The 27,301-nt window shown below is 45.8% G+C and overlaps 1 protein-coding gene across 1 annotated transcript; it reads left to right on the top strand.

Annotated features, from left to right (window-relative positions):
- The first annotated feature begins 1,382 nt into the window (after positions 1 to 1,382).
- Positions 1,383 to 27,301, top strand: TNFRSF11A (TNF receptor superfamily member 11a). Its single transcript, XM_021530548.2, has 10 exons — positions 1,383 to 1,664; positions 13,909 to 13,990; positions 14,415 to 14,540; positions 15,090 to 15,233; positions 16,331 to 16,424; positions 16,771 to 16,865; positions 17,742 to 17,849; positions 19,697 to 19,749; positions 21,396 to 22,248; positions 26,401 to 27,301. Exons 1-10 carry the CDS (start codon positions 1,611 to 1,613, stop codon positions 26,781 to 26,783), a joined length of 1,992 nt encoding a protein of 663 aa, XP_021386223.2. The 5' UTR covers positions 1,383 to 1,610; the 3' UTR covers positions 26,784 to 27,301.

Below are 27,301 nucleotides of genomic sequence, written 5' to 3'. Positions count from 1 at the left end.
TGCTGGCCCTGCACCAGGCATGTCATGCAGTGCTCCTTTGAGCCACAGCCCACTGTGAAGCATCAAACCAGGGGCCACCAGTGCCCAAATAGCCATGTGGTGTCAGAGAACAAGGCCAGGACAGGCAGGAGCACAAGGACCTCAAACAGGACCTGCTGCAGCACAGATCAGGCGGGGCCCAATGCTTGCTGAGCACATTGAGGGGGTCAAGCAACTTTAGGGAGATTAAAAAGGCTTTATGGCCCCTGGAAACTATCTGAGGGTGAAGGTTGCTGTGCAGGCAGGCCCTCCGCTAGCTACAGGAAAAAAGCTCAGCTGCTGTTTCTGTCCTTGAGTGTATCATTCCTCTGAGCAGAAATCAGACAATGGCACCACCGAGGAAGGATGAGATTTTAATATTCTCTTCATCTTTTGTGTTTGAATGTATTTACTTATTTGAAAACATAGAGAAACTCTAGGTTTGGTTTTTTTTTTTTTTTTTCCTGGTCAAGGGTTAAATCTAAATACATAAGTGAAAGAACAACTTCCTTCTTTGCCTAAGTCAGAAACATGCTCCCAAGCTTGTTTCTCAGAATGCGAGCACAAAGGGCAGGTTTTGTGTTCACGGGGTCAGCTCCGCTGGATCCTCAGCCTGTGTAAACAGCCGGGCCCCGTCCTGCCGCAGCACAGAGGATTCCTGACCCTCTGCGAGCGCAGGCACACGGCGGGCTGCCGGCACACGGCGGGCTGCCCGGGCTGCCGGGCACACGGCGGACTGCCGGGCACGCCAGCAGCCGCAGCCCAGGCTGGCGGCGGAGGCTCCGCTGCGGGTCAAGGGGCCGCCGTGCAGCGTTCCGAGCCAGCTCGCAGGGCCCGGAGCGCTCTGGGAGAGCTCCCAAAGCACATCTTCCGCTGCTCTTCTGCTCTTGGCCGCAATCCCGTCCGCCAGCTCCCGACAGCGACTGAAGTTCGTGGAGGGGGAAGGGAGGGGGACTCGAGCAGCGCCAGGAGGCCGAGGCGGGCACCCACGTGCTGCACGGGAAGGGATGGGACAGGAGCTTTCCTCAGGGCCGGGGGCACACCCAGCGACACGGGGGGCGAGTGGGAGGCTGCCTGAGGCCCAAGATGTCCTCTGACAGTGACAGGCGATACCTGGGGGCGTGAGGAGAAGGCAGCAATTCCAGGGGAGACTGACAGCGAGGAAAGCTGCTGGGGGCTGGAGCGGGAGGACGCAGAGGCGGGAGCAGGTGGATGCCGAGAACTGACCGGGAATGCAATCCCCACCGGCCGGAGGAGGGACGTGGGCATGGTGACTAAACTTCTTGTAAAAAGGGGTGGAGAAAGGAAAGGGAGGGACAAGAAGCGAGGGGAAAAAAAAAAAAAAAAAAAAAAAGTCCTGCATGTCAAGGCTGAGGAAATGCTGTGGGAACTACAGCCAGAAGCCTTTTTTTTTTTTTCTTCTCCCTTCTCCCCTCGTGTAGCTGAGAGGAAGGAAAGGAAGAAAGAGAAGTAGTCAGCTCAAATGTGCCTCGCTGCGCTGCCGCGGCGCGGGGGCTTGGCTGGAAGGATCTAGTTTCCCTTCGGTGGCAGGAAAAGGAGCCACGGGAGGAGGCAGAGACGCACACCCAGACATGCCCGTCCCGTCAGGCTGCTGGCTCCTTCTCCTGTGCCTCGCTGGCAGACAGGTAAGGCTGGGAGCCGGCGGGGGGAGTGGGCGCCGCGTCCCGCCCGCGGGCTGTTCGCTCGGCCCGCTGCCGGCGGCGGTCGGCGCGGTCGGAGCCCGCGGCGCCCCGCGGGGCCGGGCAGGGCAGCTAAGCCTGCCTTGCCCCCCGCTCTGCTTCTTCGGGTTTTGGTTTTGTTTTTATCCCAGCAGCTCATAAGCTTCTCTCGCTTCTCTCAGGTCAAAGTAGCCCAAACCCAAAGTTGTAAAGGAAGCCAGGGGTTCTGCAGGGAAAACAGCAGGGTGTGAGAAACCAGAAAATATTTGCAGTGGGGTTGTTGAGGGATATAATTTGCATGTGGAGTAAAAATAAGGCAGACTCCACCCTACCGAACAGATTTATTCGAGAGAGCGTGGGCACACTTGTCCCTCAGGCATGGGACGCGGTGTTTTCGCAGCCCAGGTTCAGCTTTCCAGCTTCCCACCAGGATGAGTCCCGTCATGCTGTGGCCATGCCGTCGTCCGGAATGTTGGCAGCCCCGGGACGTGGGACGGCGTGTGACCCCGGTCCCCGGGTGCGAGGGGCTGGGGCTCCGAGCGGCCGCGCAACTCGCTCGGAGGTTGATGTGCTGCTCATGGCTGAGCCAGGAACCCCGTCCCGGTGCCAGGTCTGCTGCCCCAAAGGGCAGCCCTTTCCTCTGACCGGGGAGATCCGAGCGAGGTTTGGCTCTGCGGTTGTTTGCAAACACAGCGTGCTCTGGTCGCAGCTCTGTGCGATGCCAGGTGGCTGCTGCTCAGCGCGGTACACTTGGGATCGCGGCTGGTCGGAAAGGGCATTTTCTACAGCCAGCTCTTGCTCATCCTTGTCAGTGGCGTCCGTCGCGTTACCTCCAGCAGTTTACATCGGCAGAAGCTTGCTTTGCTCTTTCTAATTATACAGCTTAAAAATTATCCTTCTCCCTTGTGGTTGTTTAGACCCTCAGAGACTGGCAAGATTTACCAATAACATGCTACCAATTATTTACACTTTATTTCCTCCGTTAATCAATATTTGGCAGCCTCGCTACCATTTCTTTTTCTTTCATTTGAACTTCTTGTATTTTTTCTATGTGTCATTATTCTTGATGAGTTATGTAACTTAAAGTGCTTCCCTCAGCATGGGGCTGTAACCGGGCCATGGCTGGGTTCCCTGAAAGCAAGGTGCAGCTTCAAGAAAATAAAAAAGATAAAACCCAAACCAAAACAGAAAACCCTCTGCTGTCTACAGCTTACAATTTAATGTCTGGCCACACTGTCCTGAGAGCCTTTCCTTTGGATCCCTGGTCCTAAATATGTTGCGTAAAACCACACAGGCCTTTTTTTTTTCTTCTAAAACATACGTTTCGTTTTGTCCACCCTCACTCTCAGGCTTCTCTCAAATCACTGCTTTCCAGGTGTCCTCCATATGTATGTGAATGAGCCTAAAAGTTTCAAAACTGGCTTTTACATCACAGCTTTCAGAGGGTTTTCCCTGTCCCTCAGTATCCTCTGTGTCTCTCTTTTTTCTGCCCTGGTGCTCAGGACTGATCAATGCAGCAGGAAGAGCAGACCTCAGTGCTCTTCATACCTTTACTTCAGGTCAGTAACCATTACATGTCTGCTTCCTTCTGGAGCCATTCGAGTTTAGTGCAGATTTTCCCTTTGGAATAGCCTCATTGCCTGGCTATTTAGCTCATTGCCTTGGCTCAGCTTTTGACCAAACCTTGGAAATTCAGATTTCCGTGGTATAGCTCCAGGCATGTTTCAGGTACCGTGATGTAGGAGCCAGAGCTCCTCATCATTTCTCACCTCTTGATTCATAGCCTTTCACAGGACACAGAACAAGGAACTTGTATTTATTTTGGGCTGATGTGTAAAGTCTTTCCACTGCCTCCAACACATGCTTAATTCTGAGTCTGTGTTTGTACAGGGTGCAACTTTGCATCACTGTTGCTCTGGACAAGTAGCAGCAAAAAACTGTAGGAAGCTCCAGGAAAGCTGTAGCATAAAGATAAGGATAAAACAATTTGTCAAAAAGCCCATTAATTTAATATTCTGGTTTCAAGAGTGAGCAGAACCTATAAGAATGTGAAAGGCAAGCTTAGAGAGGTACTGCTCTGGAACAGCTTTTCAGTTTCTCCTTTATCTGACTGATTTGAGCAGTGGTTTCTTAGAAGAGTGTTGTTTTCTGATGGAACAAATGTGAGAATACCTGTGGGAGGGTTGAGGTTTTTCTGATTCATTTGTGTTTAGACTGGTTAATAGGGTGTAATAGTGCTCGAACTGTGATATTTGCAATGTATTTCCTGCAAAGAATTAGAAGCATTTGGAAATGTAAGTTATTGCATACTCACTCATAATTCTGCTGAGAATAGACATGATCATTGTCATCATTTTCACCAAAGAGGAAAAGGGAACAGAGAATTTGTGACTTGCTCTAGGTCACACACCAATCATGGAACAGAACTTCTGGGAACAGAGCTCAGCCCTACTTATCTTGTGCTTCAGCCACAAGATGATATTTCCAAGTGATTTGTTTTGGGCACCTGTCAGAGGTATTTTGCTCTCTGGGGCGTGATCTTGCTCAGCTTCTTTGCACAGAATAGCTACATCCCTTTCCTTGCTTAATATCAGTAAAGAGAGTCAGTGTTACTACCAGATAGTCTCTGAGAATGTGCACTTGCAACTGTGCAATAAATCAGTTGCACCACAGATATATTTCACCTTGTGTGGCATGGAATGGGTCCTTCTACTACTCTGTAACATCTACTTCATAGTTAAAGCTTGGTCATTGCAAACATTTGGAATTCTTTGCAATGTAGAAAAGTTTTGGCCAAAATATCGTTTTTCTCTAACTTCCTAAAATGCACAGTCTCTATGATGAGAGAGGGGAAAAAAGAGCGTAACAGTGACTATACTGTGTTACACTGTGGGCTCTCCTGGTCCATTATTCCTGCTCTGATCAGGGCCAAAGGAACCATTCAGAAGAGCAAAACTTCTACAATATCTAATCTAGACTCCTGGATATATTCTACCATTAACAGCATGGGCTTCAAAGCCGCTGTAATTCAATTAGTTCATTTGTCAGAATTCCCTTGCAGCAATGGCTCCCCTGAGGAACACTGGCAAGCCTTCCATTGTTTTGCAGTTTCCTCCAGAACATGTGAAAAATCTTACAGCACCTCATGTCAACAGAATATAATGTATGCAAAACTACATCAACCCACAATTTAAGAGATCTGTCCCACTTCTCTTTTCATGTTAAGCATCATCTGCCCGATGTAATTTCTTCTTTCCCACCAGCAGGACCAAAACAAATCTTTGCCACGTTTCACAAATTGGTAGAATTCAAAGCTTATCAGACATCTTGAGGGTACTGACCAATGTCATCTAGGTCACAGGGCTTTCTTCATACTGTGCCAGAAGGAAGAAAAAACCAAAAGAAACAGGTCAAGCAGAGAGATTAACTGCATCCCTAAGGATCTGTTTTTGTTTCTAGTGCCCATTACTGTCTATAACCCTCAAGCTCAGAAAAGTGGAATGTAACTTGACAGCTGGGCAAGAACCAGTACAGATGGTAAAAGGAATGCATCACTTAACATTATTTAACACACCCTTAACAATATTTAGAGGAATCATACTTGAGTCACTTTGCTATGTTTTTCCATCTGTCCCTAGGAGTTCAAGTGATGAAAGGCTCTCCTGTAGTAGGTACATGCGCAGATGCAAGGAAAAGACAATGCTTGCTGCCAGGTTGTCCTGCTTCTCCCTGCCCACTTCCTTTCTGTATGGCCAGGTCTCCAAGAAGTTTTTGTGGTGACCAGAGCCAGGAGAGTTCCTGCCTCCACATGCCGTTACCACAGAATTCAGATCTCCTTCCATCCTGTGCCCCATGCTGCAGGGGGCTGCTCTGCAGCAAAGGCTGCTGGACACTTGGAGGAGATGGTTGCTTTGGAAGCTGGTTGAGCTTACACAGGAGGGAAGAGGAAAACAGAGATAGCTGGTTCATCATGTCATCCGTGTCAGCTCTGCTCCTTGCATAGACTGTCCCCTTCCTTTCCATGGAAACTCAGCTTGAAAGGCAGCACTGGTTTCTGCTGCAGCCACACACCCCTGTTTTTAAGGATGCCTTTGTTGGTGTTGCTTACATGGAGAAGCAGCTGTTCTGAGAATGGCTCATTATTGCTGATGGAAAACGCAAAGGCAAATATTTGTGTGTTATAAATGCAAGATAAAAATTAAGTGATGTTTAACCAGGTTGCACTCTGGACTTGAGCAGGCCTTGGTGTGTGCGACACAATAGCCTGCCTGCAAGAACTTGCCCCTTTTTATGACTTAGTCTTCTTTGAAAATGGTCCAAAGTTCATGTAGTAGAAGAAAAACTCCACAAGCAGCAATGGCTGGAAGGCACAAGGTGGGCTGCAGGGAATCCAGCTGCACTGGTGCTCAGGGCAGCCTGCTGTTGTGTCTGCCCTGTGCGAGCAGGACTTGGTGTGATGCTTTGGCACTCTGGAAAGAAGATTTCCTGATTTGTCCCAGTCTGTGTATCACCACAGTGTGCCATCATATTTGTGATGGGGTGCCTTCTGAAGGGCTCAGCACTGCACAGCAGAAGCAATTCTGACATCACCCTGCCACTCCAGGACATCCTGGTTTATGTCTCGTACCTGTGTAGCCACCTCAGCTGCTTTGTTCAGGGCTTCCAGTGGTTACCTCTTTTGTTTGCCTTCTCAGGCTGTGGGTTCTCTGGGCATGGCATTCTTTGGTGTTTGTGCAGAGCCCAGGATGTCATGGCTGCAGATGAAACCAAAGAATCATAAATCACCTTGGGATAGTGCCCCATCTGTTTCTCACCAAAGTCACAGGGAGGTCTGCCCACGCAGGCCCAGGAAGGGAGTGGATACATTGCCCTGGCTGGATGCCATAGTGTAGGCTGCAGCATCCAACCCTCACCCTTGTTCTCTGGATCTTTTTCTGCCCAGGACCTCAGCAACATCCCCACAGCAGAGGCATGTTCCCCACACCACTTGAGCAGATGTGTTTGTGCTGCCTCCCTGCAGCATTCCCAAAGGAGTGCCTGGAGCAGGGGCTCTGGCAAGGAATAGCAGCACAGTGGGCAGGCAGAGAGCTGAGACCCAGGGTTGCTTCTCAGCCTCTGCAGAACTCTCTGGCTGCCTCCCTTCTTAAAATCTAGATAAAAGAGACCAGAAAAAGCTGTGTTTTGGTAAAAGAGCTAAGCTGGCCAGTTTAATCCACCCTGCAAGAGCCAATTAGCCAAGGAGGGGGAAAAAAATGAGGTCATTCACCCTCACCACTTTGTGGCTACTCCAAAAGAAAAAAAAGTATAAAGGGTCTGTTCAAGAATGGCGAAGAACAACATTTGTGACTGCAGATGGACGCAGAGTATATTTAGTCAGTGGTCAAAGTGGAGGGAAAAGAAAAGAATCTTGTATGGAAATAAAAATACTGTGAAGTTTTGTTAGGCAACCCATTAATCTGGAATGCAGAAATACAGATAGGGAAAAATGTGCAACTAGGTTCATATGAAGTCCTAAAATTGCTTATGTAGCACACAAGAAAATCTATTTTGAGTGCATTATTTTGCCACAGCGAAGTGTTTTGCCTTAGGAGCAACATATGCTCCAGTAACTTAGCATTGTTTGGTAGCAAGGATGAGATGGTTCCTTGAATCTGATCTCACAGGAAGAAAAGCTCTCCCCTGCAATACCACATGTTGTAAAACAGCCTGCTTATGGAAAGCAGCCAGGACCTCTTCAAATCAGGGAAGAATATTTCCATAGACATTACTGGCCGCAGCCACCGGCAGAGCTGGTTCCTCATGATGACACTTAAAGAGTGAATTAATCCATTCTCAGCCCAGTCCTGAGCCCTTTAATAAAGGCCGCAATTCCTTCACAACGGAGAAGGTGCAGATCAGTCATGCAGTCCTCCCTCTAACTCACACCGAGGCAGAATGGTGTGTGGGTGTTGCATGCATCCCCCCAGACAGCTATCATCCCAAGCAAGGGCTGCAGCCCCAGCTTTGCCCTTCATGTTTCTGCCTGCAGAATATTCAGCAGTTGTTCCATGGACAGTGCTAAAATCCAGGAGAAGGAAGCCAAAGCAGAGCATCAGGTGGTGAAAGCAAGCTTCCTCTCTTCTACAAGCTTTCTGTTCAGCAGCTCAGCTAGGATTGTGGGCTCTTGCCTCACATCATAAGAGATGTGATGTGCCTGCATCATTAGCATGTTATGTTCCACTCTGAGGGCGTGCTGGAAGGAATGGGTACATAAATATACAGATTTTAAGCATAGAAAGTCCACTTTGGACTCCTAACCTGGCATCCAGCCCAAGAAATCTGTCATGGTCATTTCTTCATTAAGATTCAGCTTCAGCTGATGAAGCATAGAAAAATGATCTCCTGAACTAAAATGCAAGCGGAGCATGCTCCCCCTAAATCATTGTGGCTTTACTGGCTTTTTAAATTTTTTTAATTAAGCATGAATGGGTGTAGAGTTACTCATGATGAGTCATTGAGACTGTACCTGGAGTGGTAAGGCTACTAAACTTTTCTTTGGAGCACTGCTCTCACACCTGTTTAATCTAGAAGAGATTTGCCTCTGCAGGCCTTACCACAAGCATACCTAGGTATTAGCATTGATAATGTCATTATTCTGCAACCTTTATTTCTGCTTGTTATGGACTGTTGGTCTTGCTGTCAAGCCTTTTTATGTTAAATATTTTGGTTTGGTTAGCTTTTGGGTTCTCAGTCTCTGATTCACCTTCAGAGTGTTCTACCTAGTAGCTGTTAGTCTTTGAATTGCTGCAGCTGTGGGTGCACGTAGGTTAAAGCAGGAGGTTTTGCAGCGAAGTGTAGGCAATGTGCAGGCACTACTGACTGCCCAGGCAGTGAATATGTTACGTGTGCCACTCTGGCTGCGGTGGGGACATGACTTCGTCTCTGAATGACAAATATTGTGCACGTGATGGCAAGTCTTCAGCCCGGGGAAGCAGGCTGCCTGATTCAGAGCTTCAGTCAGTCCCTGTTTCAGCCCTGCTGTCTCTCACCCCCATTGTGTCCCACTCGATATATCTGATATACCTGAGGTTCCTGTCTGCCTGCGCCCACCCCACCGTGAGAGCCGTCAGTGCAGCACTTCTCCTTTGCGTAGCTGCTGGCCAGAAATAGCTCTGGTGGGTTTGAGATTGAGGAATGCTCCTTCCCACGGTGGAGCAGCACCAGGTGCTCAGGTGTTTGCTTTTGGCTGCACACTGGAACAGAGGGATAAGGGGAATAGGCAGGACCGAATTTGTGCCACCATTTGCCCAAGTCCTGGCTGCACATTACAGTTTTCTCTTCACCTCTTCATTATTGATTTTATCCCTTAAGCTCTTTCTGGCCTTTTCAAGCATTCAGGCTCTAGCAGGGTTTTAAGGACCTATTTTTAAAAGTGAAATAATATTTAGTTTAAGCTGTTGCCATTTCCCGGCTCTATTTTACCACGTGGTGGTAGTGCTGTGATGTGGTGTACTGGTCACTGGAAAATTGACATCACCAAAAGCATTTCATTCACAATCTAAGATTTTTGTGGAGCAAAAGACCTGCGAGCCAATAACTGCAATTGCAAAGCTGTGACTTGGGTGCTGCTTTGATTTAATTTTTATCAAGTGAAGACTATCCATGAAGGAACTGTTGGATGCAACGTGATTATGATTAAGTCTTTAATACAGGGCTCCTCTTTCCCCCTGTACACCCACAACTGTAAAATTTTCCAGAGTTGTTACTATTATGTGCCTCAACAGAATGCCTGGGCGCACCGGCCACAGCAGTGCTCATCAAGAACCAGATCCTATTTTTACTCTTAAATAATTTTTAGGCAAGCCTCTGAAACTGGCAATGGGCTGAAGAAATCTGGGGTCTGGTTAGCTGTACTGCCAACCCAAATCAGGTAGAAGGCTGGAAGGCTGTGGGCACAATTGGTACCTGTGAGGGCAGAGGCAGTGGCTCATATTTGAAGAAGCAGCAGCAGATGACTGCAGAAGCCCTCTTAACTGTGCTTGCAGGGGCTACTTCAGTTCAGGAAATATTGCTCAAAGCTCACTCCTGTTGACAAAGGAGCCCCAAGAAAAGCCCCAAATCCACAGATTTTTTTTCAGTTTTGTAGCAAGCAAGTCTAAAGACCTCAAACCAAGTGGTTTCAATAAACCTGGGCTCCAAAGTATGAAGAAGAAGTGGTGTGTGCAAGGCGGACAGACCATAGTTGTCTTTCCCATAGGTACTTTGATGCTGTAATAATAAATGGAGAAAAAAATATGCTTTGCTCAGTGAAACAATGACAGATGACTTGAATACTCTCCAGAAACAACTACACTGATCAAGAAGGTGTCATCTTAAAAGACAGCTACCCCTTGACATGTCTTTTTACATCTCAGTTTTTGCAAAACTGAGATTATCGCTAATGAGCAATCCTCATTGAGGCCTCAGGTTCTTGTTCAAAAGTGTCATGGGAAGAAGATTGTGGAAACCCCCAGCCTTGTTCTTCCAGATTTTTTCTTTTAAAGGAAAGAGGCCCATGCAACTCTATCTTTTCTGAAATGTGAAGAGCAAGAAAAGTAATTTTAGCATCCATGACACACAGTTTCTACTGCCCTCTGATTGCTCAAGGGCACAAAGAATAAATATTTCTTTAAGCCTGAGGACAGGAATCTGAATGCTGCTGATTCTCCCCTTTAGAAGCACCTGTGTGGGTGTTTTTTTAAGGTGTGAGTAACACAGTGTTGCTTTGTAGTGCTGTCGTTGATGTTCTCCAATCCTAAAAACACAAGCACACTCTTGCTTTGTGTCCTTTTCAACAAATAAGCAGAAAAAATCCCAAACCCAAAACTGAAAAGTCTGCCTGCAGCTCAACACCAGAACACAATCTTTCTGCAAACCTTGATCTAAGCATGCCTGTTCCAAAGAAGTCAATTGTGGTAATCATGTGCTTAAAGGTAAGCAGGTGTTGGTATGCTTTACTAAACTGGATCTACCAAGCCCGGAGGAGGTTTGTCTTTTTCACCTGGCTTCTTCCCCTGTCAGATATACTTGTTCTGAAGTAATATTGATCAAATGGGAAAGCTGCCTGCTTTTTTAGGAACTGGTGCAAATCTGGGTGCTTTGCACACTTTTGAAGTGACAAATTAAACTTACACAGGATACCTAGAGCTCTCTGAAGCACTTATTTACACATGGTGGTGGGATTTAATCAGCAGCTTCATCAATAGCAAGACCATTAAAGGAATGACCATGCTGGGTTTTTTTTCATTTAAGCATTTCAGAGGAAGTTGGCACTTTCTTTCTCTAGATAAGAGCTTGGTGGTGTCCAAATCACTCTGACCCACAGGCCAGCATCTGAGGAGAGGAAGGATGTTCCAGGGGTTACGGAGCAGACTTGAGCCTTGGGAGACTTGGTTTGGTTTCCTGTCACCTCTGTAAAGCCAGATGGCCTCCTGGTACAAGTTCCTCCTCTACAAATGAATTGCACTTCCCTGTCTCAGAAGGACACATTGGCAGGAATGTGCTGGTGATGGTGAAGCATCAGGTCATCGTGCTGCCAGCAGCACAAATACTTCTCATCCTCCGAAGGAAGTTAATGTACAGTTTGAGGCAGACACATCTGCCTGGCAGAGGGATTAACATGGGATAGCCTGACATCAACAAAGCTGTGGTAGCAAAACGTCTTAAGTTTGGCTTCCACCATAAGAAAATTCCAGGTTGCTTTGGTTTCCCTTCCTGACCACTCTTGCACCATCTTTCATGCTCGGCAGGTCCAACCAGTCCATACTAGTCTAGAATCCCTCATCTTCACCTGGGGGTTAGCTCCATGAGAGCCTTGTCTTTGTACCACTGGGCACAAATCAAAAGAGGGAGTATTGCAGTTTATGAATGCCTTGGTTTGTGTGAAAAGGGGAAGGACACAGACACAGAAGAGGCTGCTTATTGATGGAGAGCACAGGTTAATGCAGCTGCGACCTATTCCATAACAACAGCCCTCATTGTGTCATAAAACCTGGTGGTATAAAATTATGTCAGAAAGGTGGCTGAGCAATTAGCCTGCTCCCTTCACCTTGGTTCCAGGGTCCTGCTGCTTCTCCTCAGGCTGACTTGTGATTCTCAGAAATTACTCCAGACCCTTTAGCTGAATGCTCCTTAGCAGATTTGCATATCCTTCCGCAAAAAGGATGACTTTGCCCTTGTTTGACACTTCAGTAATTTTTTTAGTCTCTTTGTCTAAAGAGGAACTATTAAGCAGGGGCAAACGAGGAAGAAGAGGATATTCTGTAACACAAAGCAAGTGGCTGGACCTGCTTTTGGTCTCACCACGAGAGACCTTGTTACCTTTGTGGATGGCTGGGTAGAGAATCAATTGCTCAAGACGCTCTTTGTGCTTGGTTCCACATCATCACCTCCACCCTTTGCTGGCCATCTCAGTGTTTTAGCCTGAAGTGCATTACAGAAAACAAGCTCTTTCAAGTATAGGGGTTACTGAGCTGTGTCACTGTTCAGCTGCCAGGCTGGCCCAACTTTCCTTTTCCTAGATTGCCTCTTCTCTCACCAGCACTGGCTGTTATCCTGTGTCCTCCTTGGAGGTGCTGTGTAAACAGAGAATGCAGTGTTTGTTCCAAAAAGGTATTATCTAATCGCAGGAAAGGTACTGATAATGAATGCAAAGAAAGACACAAGGAAACAATGAGACAACAGAAGACTAGACTCTTAATTTAACCTGAGATTGCTGTGATGATTAAAAAAAGGCTGTATATGTTGTTTATACCCTGGAAAAATACGAGAACTCAAGACCTCTGACTTGTGCTACTTTTTGTGTTCCAGACACAGCTAGTACAGTTCTGATAAACACAAGTCATGCACCAACCCATGGCTCAAACTCCAAGCCAAAAGGTGGTGTTTAAGAACAATTTCAATGTTTTTTTGTCACCTTTAATATATAAGACCCTTCCCAGCATTAGAAGAGGGCAAGGTGCTTAGGGAAAATTATTTCTTTTTAAAGAGGTTGCTATTGCTTAAACTAGAAAAGGAAGAAAGAGAAGCTATAAAGACTTGGTGGAAACAAGGGGAGAATGCTAAGTGGGAACCAGCACCAGCAGATATAGGGTTGTCATGTGCTATTAGATGGCAAAAGCTCCCTTTAACTAGCAGAAGAAGCTTTATTGCACCTTTGTCCAAGTAAATGCAGTTTTCAGGTCTGTATCCAAGAGTGAATAATTCCTTGCTATGGGCTCAATTTTGAATCACCTTATCTAATTTCAAGATCAACAAGTGTGAGGTGTTGAGTTTGCCATGAGGACTCTGGGCTGCCAAAGCAGGGTCGGAGAAGGGCTGGGCACAATGCTTGGCTGGCCAGGATCCCCAGCATAAGCCATGCCCTCAAGCCTGGGCTCTGGGTGCAACCACTGTGTGTACAGACAGCTGAGAGCTGGGAGGCAATGCAAAGGCCCATGAGGCCAGAAGCAACTCTGCTGCCCACTTTGCAGATGCCCTGCCATGTACCCATTTCAGCTGGGGAAGAGGGGCTGCTTTGTGTAGATTTGTGTTGGTTTTGGTTTGGGTTTTTTTGAGACACAAAAAGCTGTTATCTTAATTGCATCACCTTTCTGGATGGCTGTCTCAGTTCCGTGAGATCACCTCTGCAGGACACAGTGGGAGCTATAAAAAGCTGCAAAATTTAAGCCCAGTATTTTATGTGACTAGCCAGGAGCATTTTGTATCCCAGTGGGAAGCTGGGACTTCTTTTTCAGGAATATAAATCATTCACTTTGCTTGTTTGCTTAATGCGCTACATTAAAACTGGCAGTTTCCCAGGTCTTGATCTGAGGTAATTTCTGTGGGATTACAGAGGTATCTCTATGCCTTTTCTTGTCTTTACAATTGTTTTAAAGTAGTAGATTTTAAATAAAAGAGGAATGTAAAAAAAGCCTATGTAGCAGGCCAAAAGTTCATGGCAAATTGCAAGATGGGTTATTTGTCACCTGGCTCTATTAAAAATCCCTGTGTGTACATCATCAAGTGCATCCCCTTAGCATGTCTATAAAGCACCTTTGAAGTCACAAATGTTGGGTAAGTTTTATTGCTTGTCTATCCATAATGCTGTACAGATGGAACATCTTCCTTCTCTCTGCCAGCATTGGGACTGGGTAGGTCTGGAGCTCTCCAGGTGTATTGGTTCTCATGTCCTCTCTTTCCTTCCCTTCTCCAGCTGTCACTACAAATCACTCCACCGTGTGAGAGCGAACAACACTATGAGTACTCTGGACGGTGCTGCAGGAAGTGTGAGCCAGGTATGTGAGCACTGCCTGGGCTGTGAGGCTGAGAGGCTCCTCAGCAGCTGCTCTATGGGTGGCTGGTGAGGCAGCCAGCTCTCCTGCCTGCTGATGGATCGGCACGTGCCCTGCAGGTGCCGGATCTCAAGTGCCTTCCTAGGGCAGGAGTGGTCCTGCTGGCCTCAGCAAAGGCCACAGCAGCTGTTTTGTTGGGCTAGCACTTAACCACTGTGGGAGACAGAACACAGCTCGATTCTTGTGCTCCCAGGCTGCCCACTTCACAGATGTTTCAGTGCCACACTGAAATGGGGACCAGATTGACAAACTAAAAGGGTGCAGGAAGAAATTATTGTTAGCACCCAACATCTTATTTTTCTCTAACCTCCTTAGACAGCTGCTCTGCAGCTTCAAGATGACCTACTTGTCCTTTTCTCAATCACAGGGAAGTATTTGTCTGCTAGATGCACTGCTACTTCTGATAGCGTGTGCCAGCCATGTGGCCCGAACGAGTATATGGATGTCTGGAATGAAGAAGATAAATGTTTACTACATAAAATATGTGATCAAGGTGAGCTGTTCATACTGCAGAACCTTTTAATCCAAATTAGTGAAGCATGAAGATGGGAAAGTGGATCTAGGGAAGTTGCTTTGTTCAGGTGCCCAACACTGGAGGCTGAGCTTTCAGAAGAGCCTGGCAGAGAGGGAGGTCCCCAGACAGAAGAGATCCTGTGCTGTGCAGAGCACCATGACTGCAGTCTCTGTGCTGCTGCTGCTGATTATCTTCACTGTGGCCATTCACCCCTGTGAGCTGATTTTAGAAGTTGTCCTTTTGCCCAGCACACTGCATTCACTTCCCTTAATGTGTTTGTCTCACCCTTGCAAATGGTGTGTTTATTTTCTACAAGAGCCACAAGGAAATGTATTGTTTAGGAGTGCAGTGGGCGAGGAGTCCCATGCTGATCAAGGGTCTTCCATGCTTCCTGAAAGACACCATTTCCTCGAACATGAATGGTTTTGCTTCTGCCATTCAAGGAAAGCAAGTAGATAGAATGGGAGGTTCAGAAACTTGAGGCTTGTTATCAGAGAGATTTTTACTCTCATCGGCTTTCTCTTTTAGGGAAGGCTTTGAGAGAAGTGAACCCAGGGAACAGCACGTTCCAGCGGCAGTGTGCTTGTACGATGGGCTACCACTGGAACGAGGACTGCGACTGCTGTCAGCGAAATACCATGTGTGCTCCTGGACTGGGAGTCAAGCCTCCTGGTAAGATACAGAAAGGGGATGTACAAAGTGAAATGTACAGCTCAGGCCTACTGGATGAGGCCAACATTGTGTGGGTTGTAGCATTAGGGAGGGTCCTTTAGACTCTCAGATGACTGTCAACAGAAGATGCATATCTGAGTTGTCATTGCTAGTGCATGTAATCCTTAGACTGTTCAGATTTTGAAGGCTTCTGGCTCCATAGTTTAAATAGTATCTTGGATCAAGTGACTTCTGCAAGCTATCACGTGGATATGGCAGTAGTTGCAAGGTGTCCAGTAGATTTCTAATGTTTGCTGAGGTGTCTGACTGTGAGTCAGTAGGTCATGTGTTGCTCCTGTATTCAGAGAAGCACTCTTTTGGGGATTGTTCCTGAGGTCAGATTTGCAGTCTGGTTTTGTGCAATGACTTTGTTTGCTACTTTTTAATGTCACAAACAAGTTAAAAGTGATTAACACTTTTCAGGTGGCTCGTGTATTCTGTTCTGGATGGCTAGTAGTGCAAAGGTTTATTACAGACATTTAATTTTAGTCTAATTAAAACCAGATGCAGGTGTTTTGTGTGTGGAAAACAGTTAAGTTCAGAGTGAACCATGGGAACAGCTTCACCAGGCATAAGGAGCCCCAAAAAAGCCACAAGTAATAGAGTAGTGGAGGAAGAAATGCTTCATGTGTCTGGAGGACAGTTGCTGTTTTTTCTCCAGCTTAACAAATTCTGATACAGCATTTTGTTCACTGTGGCTTCATAGAAGTGACAATACCAGTCAGCATCACTGTCTGTGGCACAGCATCATCATGAGGGAATAAATAGAAGGGGAAGGATGTAACAGCTGTGTGTTATTTTTCAGTAAATCACACAGATGGCTCCTGGTCATTTCTCATTTTGATCATGTAGAGAAGTGCCCAGGTGAGACTTTCTGGGGCTTACATGGGGCTGTCATTGCTGCCCTAGTATAACCTAAGACTCCACTCTTTATGAAAGCTTTCAGGGGGATTGTGCGAGGAGAGTGGAGCAGGAGGATGGGGAGCATAGTCAACTTCTTCTCGCTTGGAAGGAACCCACAGAAACTCATCTATGACATTTTTCCTTCCTACACACAGTGCGACAAGACAGGGACACAATGTGCATACCGTGTCCCAGAGGCTACTTCTCAAAGGTCTCTTCATCCACCGACGAGTGTAAATCCTGGACCAAGTAAGTCCTGGGGTATTGCAAATAGACCACACCAGCCAGAAGGCAGGGAGAAGCTTGGGCAAAAGCATTTCTCAGTGAGGTGTTCCAGATTGCCTGTAGAGCACTTGGAGCATCAGCATTGGCTGTGCAGTGATGAAGGCATTGTCAGGCTGAAGCTTGAATTCTCCTTAGAGGAGAACAAGAGAGAGCAGTGACAACAGAACTGCGGAGCCAAAAATAAAGTATCTGAGGTTCTTAGGGGTGGAGAAATGTCGTATTTTACAACAGAAAGTACTGCTCTGCTTAAGTGTAGGAGGCACAACAAGCTTCCTTGAGAGAACCTAGGCTCTTTGTCTTTCTTTTTTAGCTGTACAGCTCTAGGAATGGAAGAAAGTGTGCCTGGGACTGACAAGTCTGATGCAGTTTGTAAAGAACGGAAGATGCCTGAGCCATCAGAAGATGGTTTGTGTCCTCATAGGGGTTTGACAATTGGAAAGTAGCAGGGAGGAGGAGGGATGTGATTATTAGAGATTTGGGCTGGCTTAAATCCATTCTCATTGACTCTAGCAGCTGTAGACCAAGACAGTGCTCTTGAAAAATCCCATCTTTAAAAATTGTTTCAGGCATGGTGCCTCTAGGGCCTATGTCCACTATTAAACTGAGTTGGATACCTCCCATTAAAACTGCATGGCAGCATTGCTGCTATAGCCATGTTATACCCACGACTCCATCACATTTACAGCTTGTTCATTTTCATGTGCTTTCAACACACACATTACATGTATAAAGACGAGCAGCTCTTCTCCTTCCTTATTTTATAGCAATGGATACAGTCTCAGCCTGATCGCTCTCAGGTATCCCTTCATGCCCACTGTCCATTTCCTTCAGTGTGGATATGGTACCAAGGAGGTTGCTTGCCTGACATGCAGCAATCCATCATAACCTGAGATAAAGGACAGATTTTTCCACCTGTATCTATATAGTCTCCATGAAATGTGTATCCTCTGTCCCCTGAGTGAGATCAAGCTCAGCTCAGCCCAGTGGCCTGATGGCAGCTTGCAAGGGAGCCTTGAGAGAAGCCTGACCAGAGAACATTGCACTGTAACATCAAGATTCTGGTTTTTATGGAAATGTCTTGGTACCAGGTACTATCAGTGTGGCTGCATGTCACAGAACTGCATGAGAGCTAGAGTTACTGTTCTTATTATAGAAACTAAAGATCAAATATGAAGGATAAACAACCCTCTCCCATAGAAGAGTGGGTAAAATGAGCAAGGATTGTCCTACTGCTGAATGCAGGCTGTGTGTTGATGGTACTATCTCTTTTACACCCTGCAGGAACAAACAGAATCCTGTACGTGTTGATTGTCATCTTGTTTTTCGTGACACTAATTGGCATTGTCATCTTCATTGTATACTACAAGAAGAAGGGGAAAAAGCTGACAGGTACATCGTAGCTAATGGTATTCATGGGTGTGACAACTGTGGCCCTCTGTGCGCTCTGATTTCATGGGTAACCAACAGATTAAGAAGCCCAGGAATTACATTGGAAGTTCTGTGCCATCCCTATGTCTGTCCATCTGCATACACTTTATCTAGCACAAAGCCAGGCTAAGAATTCCCTTCCTCTAGGCAGGCAGTAATTTACAGTGTATTACACGTGACCCATGTAGTGACCATCCTCAGAGCAGACATGACTGTGGATGGAGGAGGAGGGCTGGTGCTGGGGGTTTTTGTAGCAGCCTGGCTGCTCTGCAGCACCTGGCACAGCTGACCCCTTGACTGAAGGGAAGCAGGGACAGACAGAAGTCCTGTCTTCTTCACCTTACTTTCCCTCCCACTCAAAAACCTGCATCTGGACAGGCTAAAATATGGATTTCAAGACACAAGCCTGATGTGTATTTGAGAATATGATGGAAACAATGCTTTTAGCTGAAGACTGAAGTTCTGAGTAGGTATTGAAAAAGTACTAGAAGGCAATAGTGTGAATAGTTTAAGCAGAAAAATAGAAAATTTCTAGCCAAAGGCATACTGGATAACATTGGGATACTGAGTTTATTATTGATAGAATATTAATACCTTCATATTCCTCCACTGTATGTTAAGCCCTGGGTCTCTTTAGTGAAGGACATACAGAGGTATTGTTCTGTTGGTTCTTAATTTTTTTCCCCTACACATGGAAAGCTTTTTCCACCATTTCATTTTCCAAGTGCTAGCAATTTATGAAAAGTTTTGGGAGCAGTGGAAAGGAAGACAGAACTCACTTCTTGTAAAGTATATTTCAGCCCGTGTTTTAGAAATAGGCTGCCTCTGCCACACTAAACATGGGTTGTGCTAAATCTGGAATTTCTGGGATGGGCTGGAGGAAATGGTGACTCTGCTCACAAACCAAACACTTGCAATGCAGAGCAGGTTACGGGGGAAATGCAATTTCTTTGACTTTTTTTATTGCCCTGCTGCTCTGCAGTGACAGTCCCTCGTTGCCTTTGCATGGGGAATCCTGCTCACCCAGCCTGGGAGAATTGCAGTCTCAGGAAGAAGCCCTTCCTGCTTGTTGTGGGTACTGATGGTAAATCAACATCAGAGCAACAGAGTTAATTGCTGGGAACTGACAGTGGCTGCACAGCTCATCTATCTTCAGCCATGCAAAACCATTGTAAACTTCAAATGTACACAGGACTTGAGCCCTGCAAATTCTTCCGAATTTACAAACACAAACTAAGAATTGCTCATTGTGTCAGTTGTTGCCCTAAAGGATGTTGGACTTAAAGCTTTTCCTTGGGAGGTATTCCAAAGAAATTGGAATTAATTTCCCCATTAAGCATACCCTGATTAGGTAGAGTATGCTATACTTGAGCCTGCCATCCTGTGGTTTCAGTGGCTTAACCGCTTCTCTCCAGGCTTCTCACTCCTGTCTGGGAAGGGCCTTTGGGCCATCCATGTGACTTCTCTTGAAATAGACCATTTCTGCTGTGAGCAGGTCGTCGTTGGGCCAGTCATAGCTTGATGTGACATATGACCAGGAAAGAAACCCCATTTGATGTGGAACACAGTTTGACCGTGGTCTATTTTGGGAATTTGGAAACATTTGTTCCACAGAAATACATCCCTGTTCCAGTTACAATGAATCCTCAGCTAGACCGATGCTGGGACACTTGAGCAGGCAGTAAAAACAGGCTTGCTGGTTTTATTTAATATGATATTGCGGGTTGTGAATGACTGTGGGTGTTTAGGTCTGTGGTTAACTTAAGTGCCTGCTATATGTTACAGCTACTCCTTTGTTTTCCCTACAGCAGATCTACAGAACTGGGCTAATGATGTGTGCAGCCAAATAAAAGGGACAAAGGTAAAATCAAAGATGGTAGCATTTCTCTTTGTTTTGGGTTTTCCTCATGGCATTCATGACACCCCTTCTGAAGCAGACTCCATAGTAATGAAAATAAATTTTGAGTTCCTCAAAAATTGCTCACAACTCTGGCTTTTTCAGTGTGGTTTTCTGTAAATGTGAGGCATGTGAAATCACCATTCACAAATAGCTTCTGAACTTTAGCTATTCTGCTTTCTGGTTTCAGCCAGTTTTAATAGAGATAAAGGTCTCGTGATTACTTAATGTTTATGATGAGAAAGTTAATCATGAACCCACTGGTCACTGAACACCTGTCTAGGAGACTGCCCAGGAGAGAGCCTTTTTAAATCCTGAGTGCAGGAAAATCTTCACCTGAGTTTGCCCCTTGTTACATACCGGAGTACTCACAGGGAAGAAACTTGGATTTGAGTCATGCCAAAAATGCCAGGCATGCAAGGGATTAAACACAGAACTGTCAACTAAAGAAACTGTTTGACTCCTTAATTCTAGGGAGGAAAAAATCCTGCTTGTGCATTCTGATATTAAATAAATAAGAGCTTTTGCTCTGGAAGAACACCAGCCCCATGCTTGAAACAGATGGTAGCACTGGTTCAAGTTCATGTGCACAGCCTGCTTAACACTGTGGATGTGGACTGAGGTGTCCCAAATGTCCCATCATCCCTTCTAGGAGCTGTGATATGCTTAGCTGTTGAAAGACTCCAATTTCATTGCTTAAAAGAAAAAACAAACCTACCAAAAGAACCCACCTTTCTGAGAAGGCAGTTCCTCTTTTGTCTCATAAGTCTTCATGCAACCTCCTGTCTTGGCAGCTGCTCAGGTCCTCTGGGACAGAGGAGTGAATCAACAGCAATTAGTGGCTGGCAGCACTTACACTCTCTTTTCTATCCTTGAAGATCTGAACAGATGCTAGAAATTAAAGGTATCCATTCCCAAACACACATTTTTAAAGCACAACTTGTACAAACTGAAGAAAACCCCTGAAGTATTTCCCAACCCTTTTTTTGGAGCTGCTACCAAAAATGTAGCTTTACTTTGTCAAGTACTGTGACAACAGGATGTCATAGGCCTTTGCATTTTTTTTGTCCTAACCTTTCAGGTTAATACAACCTTGCTTGTATTTTCTTTTAGCTTGTCTCAGAACTTCTGAATCAATCCAGGTTCTTTGTTCAGTCATTGCTGATATTAAAAACTCAGCCCCCAGTAAGGCCCTCACAGATCAATATCCCTTTGGACACATGGGAGTGTTTCCAAAACCTAATAAGCAGTTTTGTGGGTCTTACTAATGGTCCATAAGGAGCAGCAGAATCCAACAACTCTTCTAGGTTTATTAACTCTTCTTGAGTGGCCTCAAAGAAAAAGCTAGGGATAGGTGTCTCACAAGATTGAATGTTTTTACTCCCCAGGCCACCAGATTCCATTCTCAACACCTGCTGAGCCCAGCATCACCAGTCACAGTTTCACAGCAGAGTAGAATTGCACATCAAGACTGAAATATAGCAGCACTGCTCAACCTGAGCAGCTCCACACAGAGGAAGGACAATAATCCGCCTTTTCCTTCTTTGTCTGAAAAATAACTTCATGTTGATCTATTTGTTAAAGACGTTTTTACTTTTAATTTCTTTCAGGAACCCCCCAGAGATGCACTTGTTACGGTGAACATCACAAATGCCCCTGTCCCCCAGACCACTGAAGGCACATGTCTCCTGGTCCCCTCGGGCTCTCCTGTTCCTGGAAAATTGTGCTGCACCTCTGGTCACACTCCTTGCAGGAATGAGAGCCCCAGAACAGAGCCTTGTGAGGCAGGAGAGTTTTCTGTGGTAACAGAGACTGATGATTACCAATTCCCACCAGTTCCCACGGAAGACGAGTACATGGATAAGGATCTCAATAACACTGATTATTTATCTTCACTAAGTCAGACTGCCAGTAAAACTGTGTCATCACTTTCAGAACCAATGGAGGCAGGGGAGAATGACAGCTTGAACCAGTACTTTTCAGGTATTGGGAGCACAGAGGATGTATCAGTCTCTCAAGGCTTTCACCCTCCCTCCAACACAGATGGAGCACACATTGTCACGGACCAGCTTCTACAGAAATCTTGTCAACATGCCCATAGTTGCCTGAAGGAAACAGGCAACAAAGACACAGATAATTTTGCAACAAACTGTGACTCAGAGAAGATCTGTGTGAGGTGTGGCGTTTTGTACAGAGAATCTCCCCAAAAGTGTTACAAACCCTGTCATGCTGCAGCTGACAGCACCTCCACCTCCCCAGAAACTGGTTCCTGTGCCCAGTGCACCTGTGGTTTGAATTTTCTCTCTGCTGGTCAGAGCACTCTAGCAAACAATCTTGGTATGGAAGATGCACCTTCAGATAGTACCAATGTGAAGTACCAGAACACAAACAGAAGCACTTCAGGGACACACAGAAGCACTTCAGGGACAAACAGCAGCACTTCAGACCTCCCTCCAGCATCTGGTAAGCCCATTACACTCCACCCAGACACAGTTGTACAGGATTTTTCTCTTTGCTAGCTCAGTAATATTCAGAGGATCTGATTTAGAAGAAGAAAATTATGCTTTCCCACTTAATTGCCCTGAAGCTAGTCTGAAAAAAAATCTGAAACTGTCAGGCCATTTGGTTTGTATTGAATTCTGCAAGAAATGAGCCCAGCAGGGGACCACTGTCCCACCCTGATCTAACCAGCAGGGCAGAACCCACCTTCTGGCTGTCACTGCAGAGGCCAGGCAGTTCTGTTAGCAGAACACAATGTCAGGACCTAGAGGTTGAGCTAAGGAAGGATGCATAATGCTCAGGCAGATACTTTTCACTCACCAGTGTGCACACATATTTTTGCCATTAGATTTAAGTCCAGTTACATTTATACAGTGGTCAGTGAAGCTCCAGCTGGAGCTGTAAGATGGTGGCTGTGACTGGGTCAAATGATTATCTAAAATTTCCTGCTTATAGCTCTTTCTCTTTGTTTTTATTTGCTAGCATATAAAACGACATAAAATGGTTTCATACAGACACTGTTTCTCCATACACATATGCTTTGTTCCCTAAACAGCTCTGAAACACTAATTAGTTTACTAATTGTCTACCTATTTATTAATTGAGTAAATACAGCAAAATTGTCAAATGAAAACAGAGAAAAAAAAGCAATGAAGCAAAACCAGCAGAAGGGAAGTTACATGCCTTCTCTGGATGAAACCTTTCTTCCCCAGACATTTTTTCAGTATAAAAGTCTGCAATCTGCCTGTCATATGTTATTAGTCATTTTAGATTATAATCTCATAAAGCTGGATGGTCTATTTTTATTTATATCAGTGCACTGCCAAGCATAATGAGACCTTAGTGTTGAGTGGGACATCTAAGTATTACTGTAATACCCACAGCAGTTGTAAGCTGTTGCCCTTCTTTAAAACCATGTCATGCCTTAAAATTTCTTGCAGAGACATTCTTGTCAGGCTGCCAAAGCCCCAAAACAACACACTTGAAGGTCCTTCCTCTCTCAACATGCATTCCATATGGGAATCTGAAAGTGTGTAGCATTCATCTTCTGAAGAGCAGAAACTTTCTGCTGCTTCAGTTTCCTGAAATCTTGATGCAGTTTTACTGTCTGGTCTATACAAAGTGCAGCAGGAGTAAAGAGAACACGAATTATCTTTTTTGTTATTGTTGGACTTTTGAGGTACAACTGAAAGCCAAGTTATATTTGGCACTGCTTTTCATTCTAAATATGACACAAAGAGAAAGAGAAAATATTAAGGAACACTAGAGCAAATGGGAGAGCTTGGATATAAGCGCTGTGCTAGCAATCTTAGCCATCTTAGATCTGCAGCACAATTCTTTATATGAGATTTTAATTGTGTCTGTGACTTTGGATATGTACATGCTATAGTGCCATCTGGTGAAACCTGAGCACAGATACCATCTTCCTAATTTGCCAGTTTTTATGCATGACTACAGGAAGATTCTGACAGAGCTGTGGGCAGTATCAGAGTGTGGGTTAGTTGATCTGTGGGTAACCTGGCTTGTTGGCAGAGTAAGTTTTCTGCCCACAGAATGGCCATGCCCCCCCTGGCCGTGCCTGGTTGCATGAGGACTGGGACAAGGCTTAGCCACAGGTTCTTCACTGAAGCAGCCCAGGCACGCCAGGGCTGCACATGTTGGTGCATCAGCATCTGTCATTTTGCTAGGCCTTATGAAATGCCCAGATGGAATAAGTGTGCATGTAAAATAATTTTCTGTAAAGCTTATCAAAGCAACTGAAGCCACCAGGCCTTGCACACAGTTATACTAAAACAGAATGGTACAAAAAAGGGTGGGTGAAAAATGGGAAGAAAAAGACTGTGAGAAATTCCATGAAGTTTGGTCTTGGTTCACTAACACTCAAAATGACAACAGAACTGGTAAACTCTGTCCCTCCTGTGAAACAATCCTAGAGGACCAAAGTGAACCTCTGGACAGGTGCCCCTTCCAGGGCTCACCACTGGAAATGGAGGTAAACCTTCAAGCAGTTCTTCAAACCCCAGAAGCCTGGAGGCAGTCAGAACATGAAGGATCAGTTCAGGCCCACCTCAAAGCCTGTGCAGGGCTACAGCATAACACATGACTGCAGGAAAACTTAGCTGACTCATAACTGTGACTGGTTTTGCAAAGCCTTTCACTTCCAGATCCCAAAACAGCTTGGTTTGGCAGTGACAAACAGTTCTCACCACCTAGAGGCCATTAAATGTCTCAGTGAAAATTATTTGCCTGCGTTTTTCCAGCTCATGGTGAACAATTACCACAAAAATTAATTTGTCTTTGTTATTAATATCAGATAGTCTGAAGAGATCAAAAGGCTGAAACACAGCATAGAACAATGCCTTCACTCTGAATGTGTCTCTTATGCTTTTCAGGTTGGAATCACTCTTCTTGCACAGTGTAGGAAGCTCTTGTGTCCATTTTCTGTGTTTTCAGGCCTTAAATATCCTTTTGTTTAGCATGGTTTCTTCAGAAAGCACAGAAAGTTTGCCAGCCACATTCAGCTAAGCATTACAAATGTGTTAATCTGCCTTTTTTTTCCGTCCCCACTGTCACATATATTTCTAAATTTTTTATCTCGTGCTGGCCACTGGTAACTTTATTCACAGCACCTTTTGCAAGTGACAGGCAATCTGTTTAAAGACAAACAGTTATTTTTCTACTGCAGTTATGCCCAAGACTTTCGTTCATGGCAAACAGCCACGCTGAATCAAACACCAGCAGGTGTTTGGAAAGAACCAGCAGGGAAAAACTCCTCCAGAGAAAACTCTTATGGACATCTCATGTTAATCAACAGCACTTGGGGAGAAAGCGAAGAGTTAGCAATGCAATGGTTTAGGTGAAATAAATAAGATTGCTTAAGGGGGCCCTATTAAAGAGACACTTGAGTGCTGCTCAGACTCAGCTGCAAGCAGGCACAGATCCTCATTCCACACAGCTGGAGACCAGTGCCGAGTGCTGGTGTGCAAACAGTTGCACCCGTGGCCACTGGAAAAATAGCATTTCTCTGGGCTGGGCCACGTTTATCTGCAAGGAAAATGGGAATGTCTCAGGTGTTGAGGATTGTCATGAAGAAAGCACAAAATTGCTAAAAGGAGTTGGACAGTCTGCAAGTAATGATGAAGCACAGTAGCAAAAGCATCTCTTACTAAGGCTGTTGACAGGCTAGGAAAATTTTGTTTGTTTCTTCATTTGTTTAATTTTCAAACTTTAGCAAGCTTGTTAGTTTGATGTTGGAAGTTTGTTCTCAGTTATTTTCTTTCTGCTCTGAGGAAATTTCATTAATTCCCAGAGCCTGGTCCTGCTGTCACTTAGGTCAGCAGCCCAGTCCTTGAATAGCAGAAAGATTGCATTTGTACTGAAAAATCTCTAACCTCATGCAGACAGACTGAAACCATAACTCTGTTAAGCTGCTATAATATAGACTCTGTCTCTTCAATGGCATCAGTCTATATCCAGCTAAATCCGTGCAGAGGCTAGGTGAGTGCCAGAGTGTACCTACATGGAGGATCTGGACTATATAACACAATTGTATAAGTTTCGTGTTTTTTGGACACTGTGTGACTGTGTGATCTGATGTTAAGTCTTTGAGTATTTTTTCAGTAAGCCTGCTATCTAACCCAAATAGTAGGATTGATTGGGGGTTTATTGCCTCTTTGGTAAACAGTGTGATTTCTGGGACTCTAGGACTCTAGGAAAAAATAAATCTCATCATCAGAAATAATTAGCATTTCCTCACAAACTGCAGGCAGAGGCATATTGGACACAGCTTTGTGCATCAGGCAGCAGAGGGAACATGAGATTGTCACCCTCTCTCTGGCTTCCCAGATCACAGCTCAGAGGGAAAATATTTCCAACCCTTCCAGACAGGCTCCTTGCATATGACAGACTTGGTCCTGAGAAGGCAAAAATGGAAATAATGAAAAGATTCAGTGGAAGGCATTGATTATAAGAGCATCCTCATGTCACGGGGGAAAAAATAATGGAACAAGAACAAAGCCACCCCAGCAGATTAAGTTCACTGCACTAAGTGTCCACCTTGTGAGGGGAAAATATTAATCATGTGTGTCTTCTTTTCTTCCCCCCCTCCTTCCTTAGGAAATGTGACTGGAAACAGTAACTCCACCTTTATTTCAAGTGGACAAGTAATGAATTTCAAGGGTGACATCATTGTTGTCTACCTTAGCCAAAACTCTCAGGAGGGGACAGCAGCCTCCTCGGGGCTGAGCGAGGAGAACGTGGGCAGCCCCGTGCAGGAGGAGAACCTCAGCCGCTGCGAGACTTTTGCCGGCAATGCCCAGCACTACAAGGAGAAGTGTGCGGAGCTGCAGGGCGCCCGCCCGGCCCCAGGGAGCGGGGGGCCACGGTGGCCTGGTGGAGCCCTGGCCCAGGAGTGGGGCCCATCCTGTGGTGGACAAGCCTCCCAGCCTGTGCAGGAGGAAGGAAAGCTGGGACACTCCTCGGAGAAGGTGTTGAATTGAAGGGATATGGTGTCCTTGCTGGAGGCTAGGGCACTGGCACACAGCCCCTGACAGGGTGTGGGTCTGCTGCTGTGCTGCCAGAATCCTGGGTGTCACGACAGACTGGGAGACTGTTGCTGCCTCTGGTGTCTCCTGGGAAATTTTACAGCTGGAAGGACCCTCATGGTGCACATGTCGGTGGTGGTGGTGGTGGTGGTGCTCTGAGTGGAGGCCAATGAGGAGGGGCACACATGTGAAGCCAGGTGTGCTGTCTCTGTTGCATAAGCAGCAGCAGGGCTTTCTCCTCTCCCCTGCAGGGATTTGGGCTCCCTGCCTGCCTCCATTCCCTGCCACCTCTCCCTGGCAAGTGGCAAAAGGGAACTGAGATCCATTGACCTGGGGACTCTGTGAGGAGGAGAGCACTGCTGGCCAGGCGGGCAGGATGCTGCTGGAGAGGGGACGGTGTGGCCGTGGACCGGACTCATGGGAGCTCCTGAGCTCTGCCTCGGGTTTTCTTTTTTGCAACTAAGCTGTACCCA

This window comes from Lonchura striata, chromosome 1, assembly GCF_046129695.1.
Source record: "Lonchura striata isolate bLonStr1 chromosome 1, bLonStr1.mat, whole genome shotgun sequence".
Lineage (NCBI taxonomy): Eukaryota > Metazoa > Chordata > Aves > Passeriformes > Estrildidae > Lonchura > Lonchura striata.
This window is presented reverse-complemented; position numbering and strand designations above follow the sequence as displayed.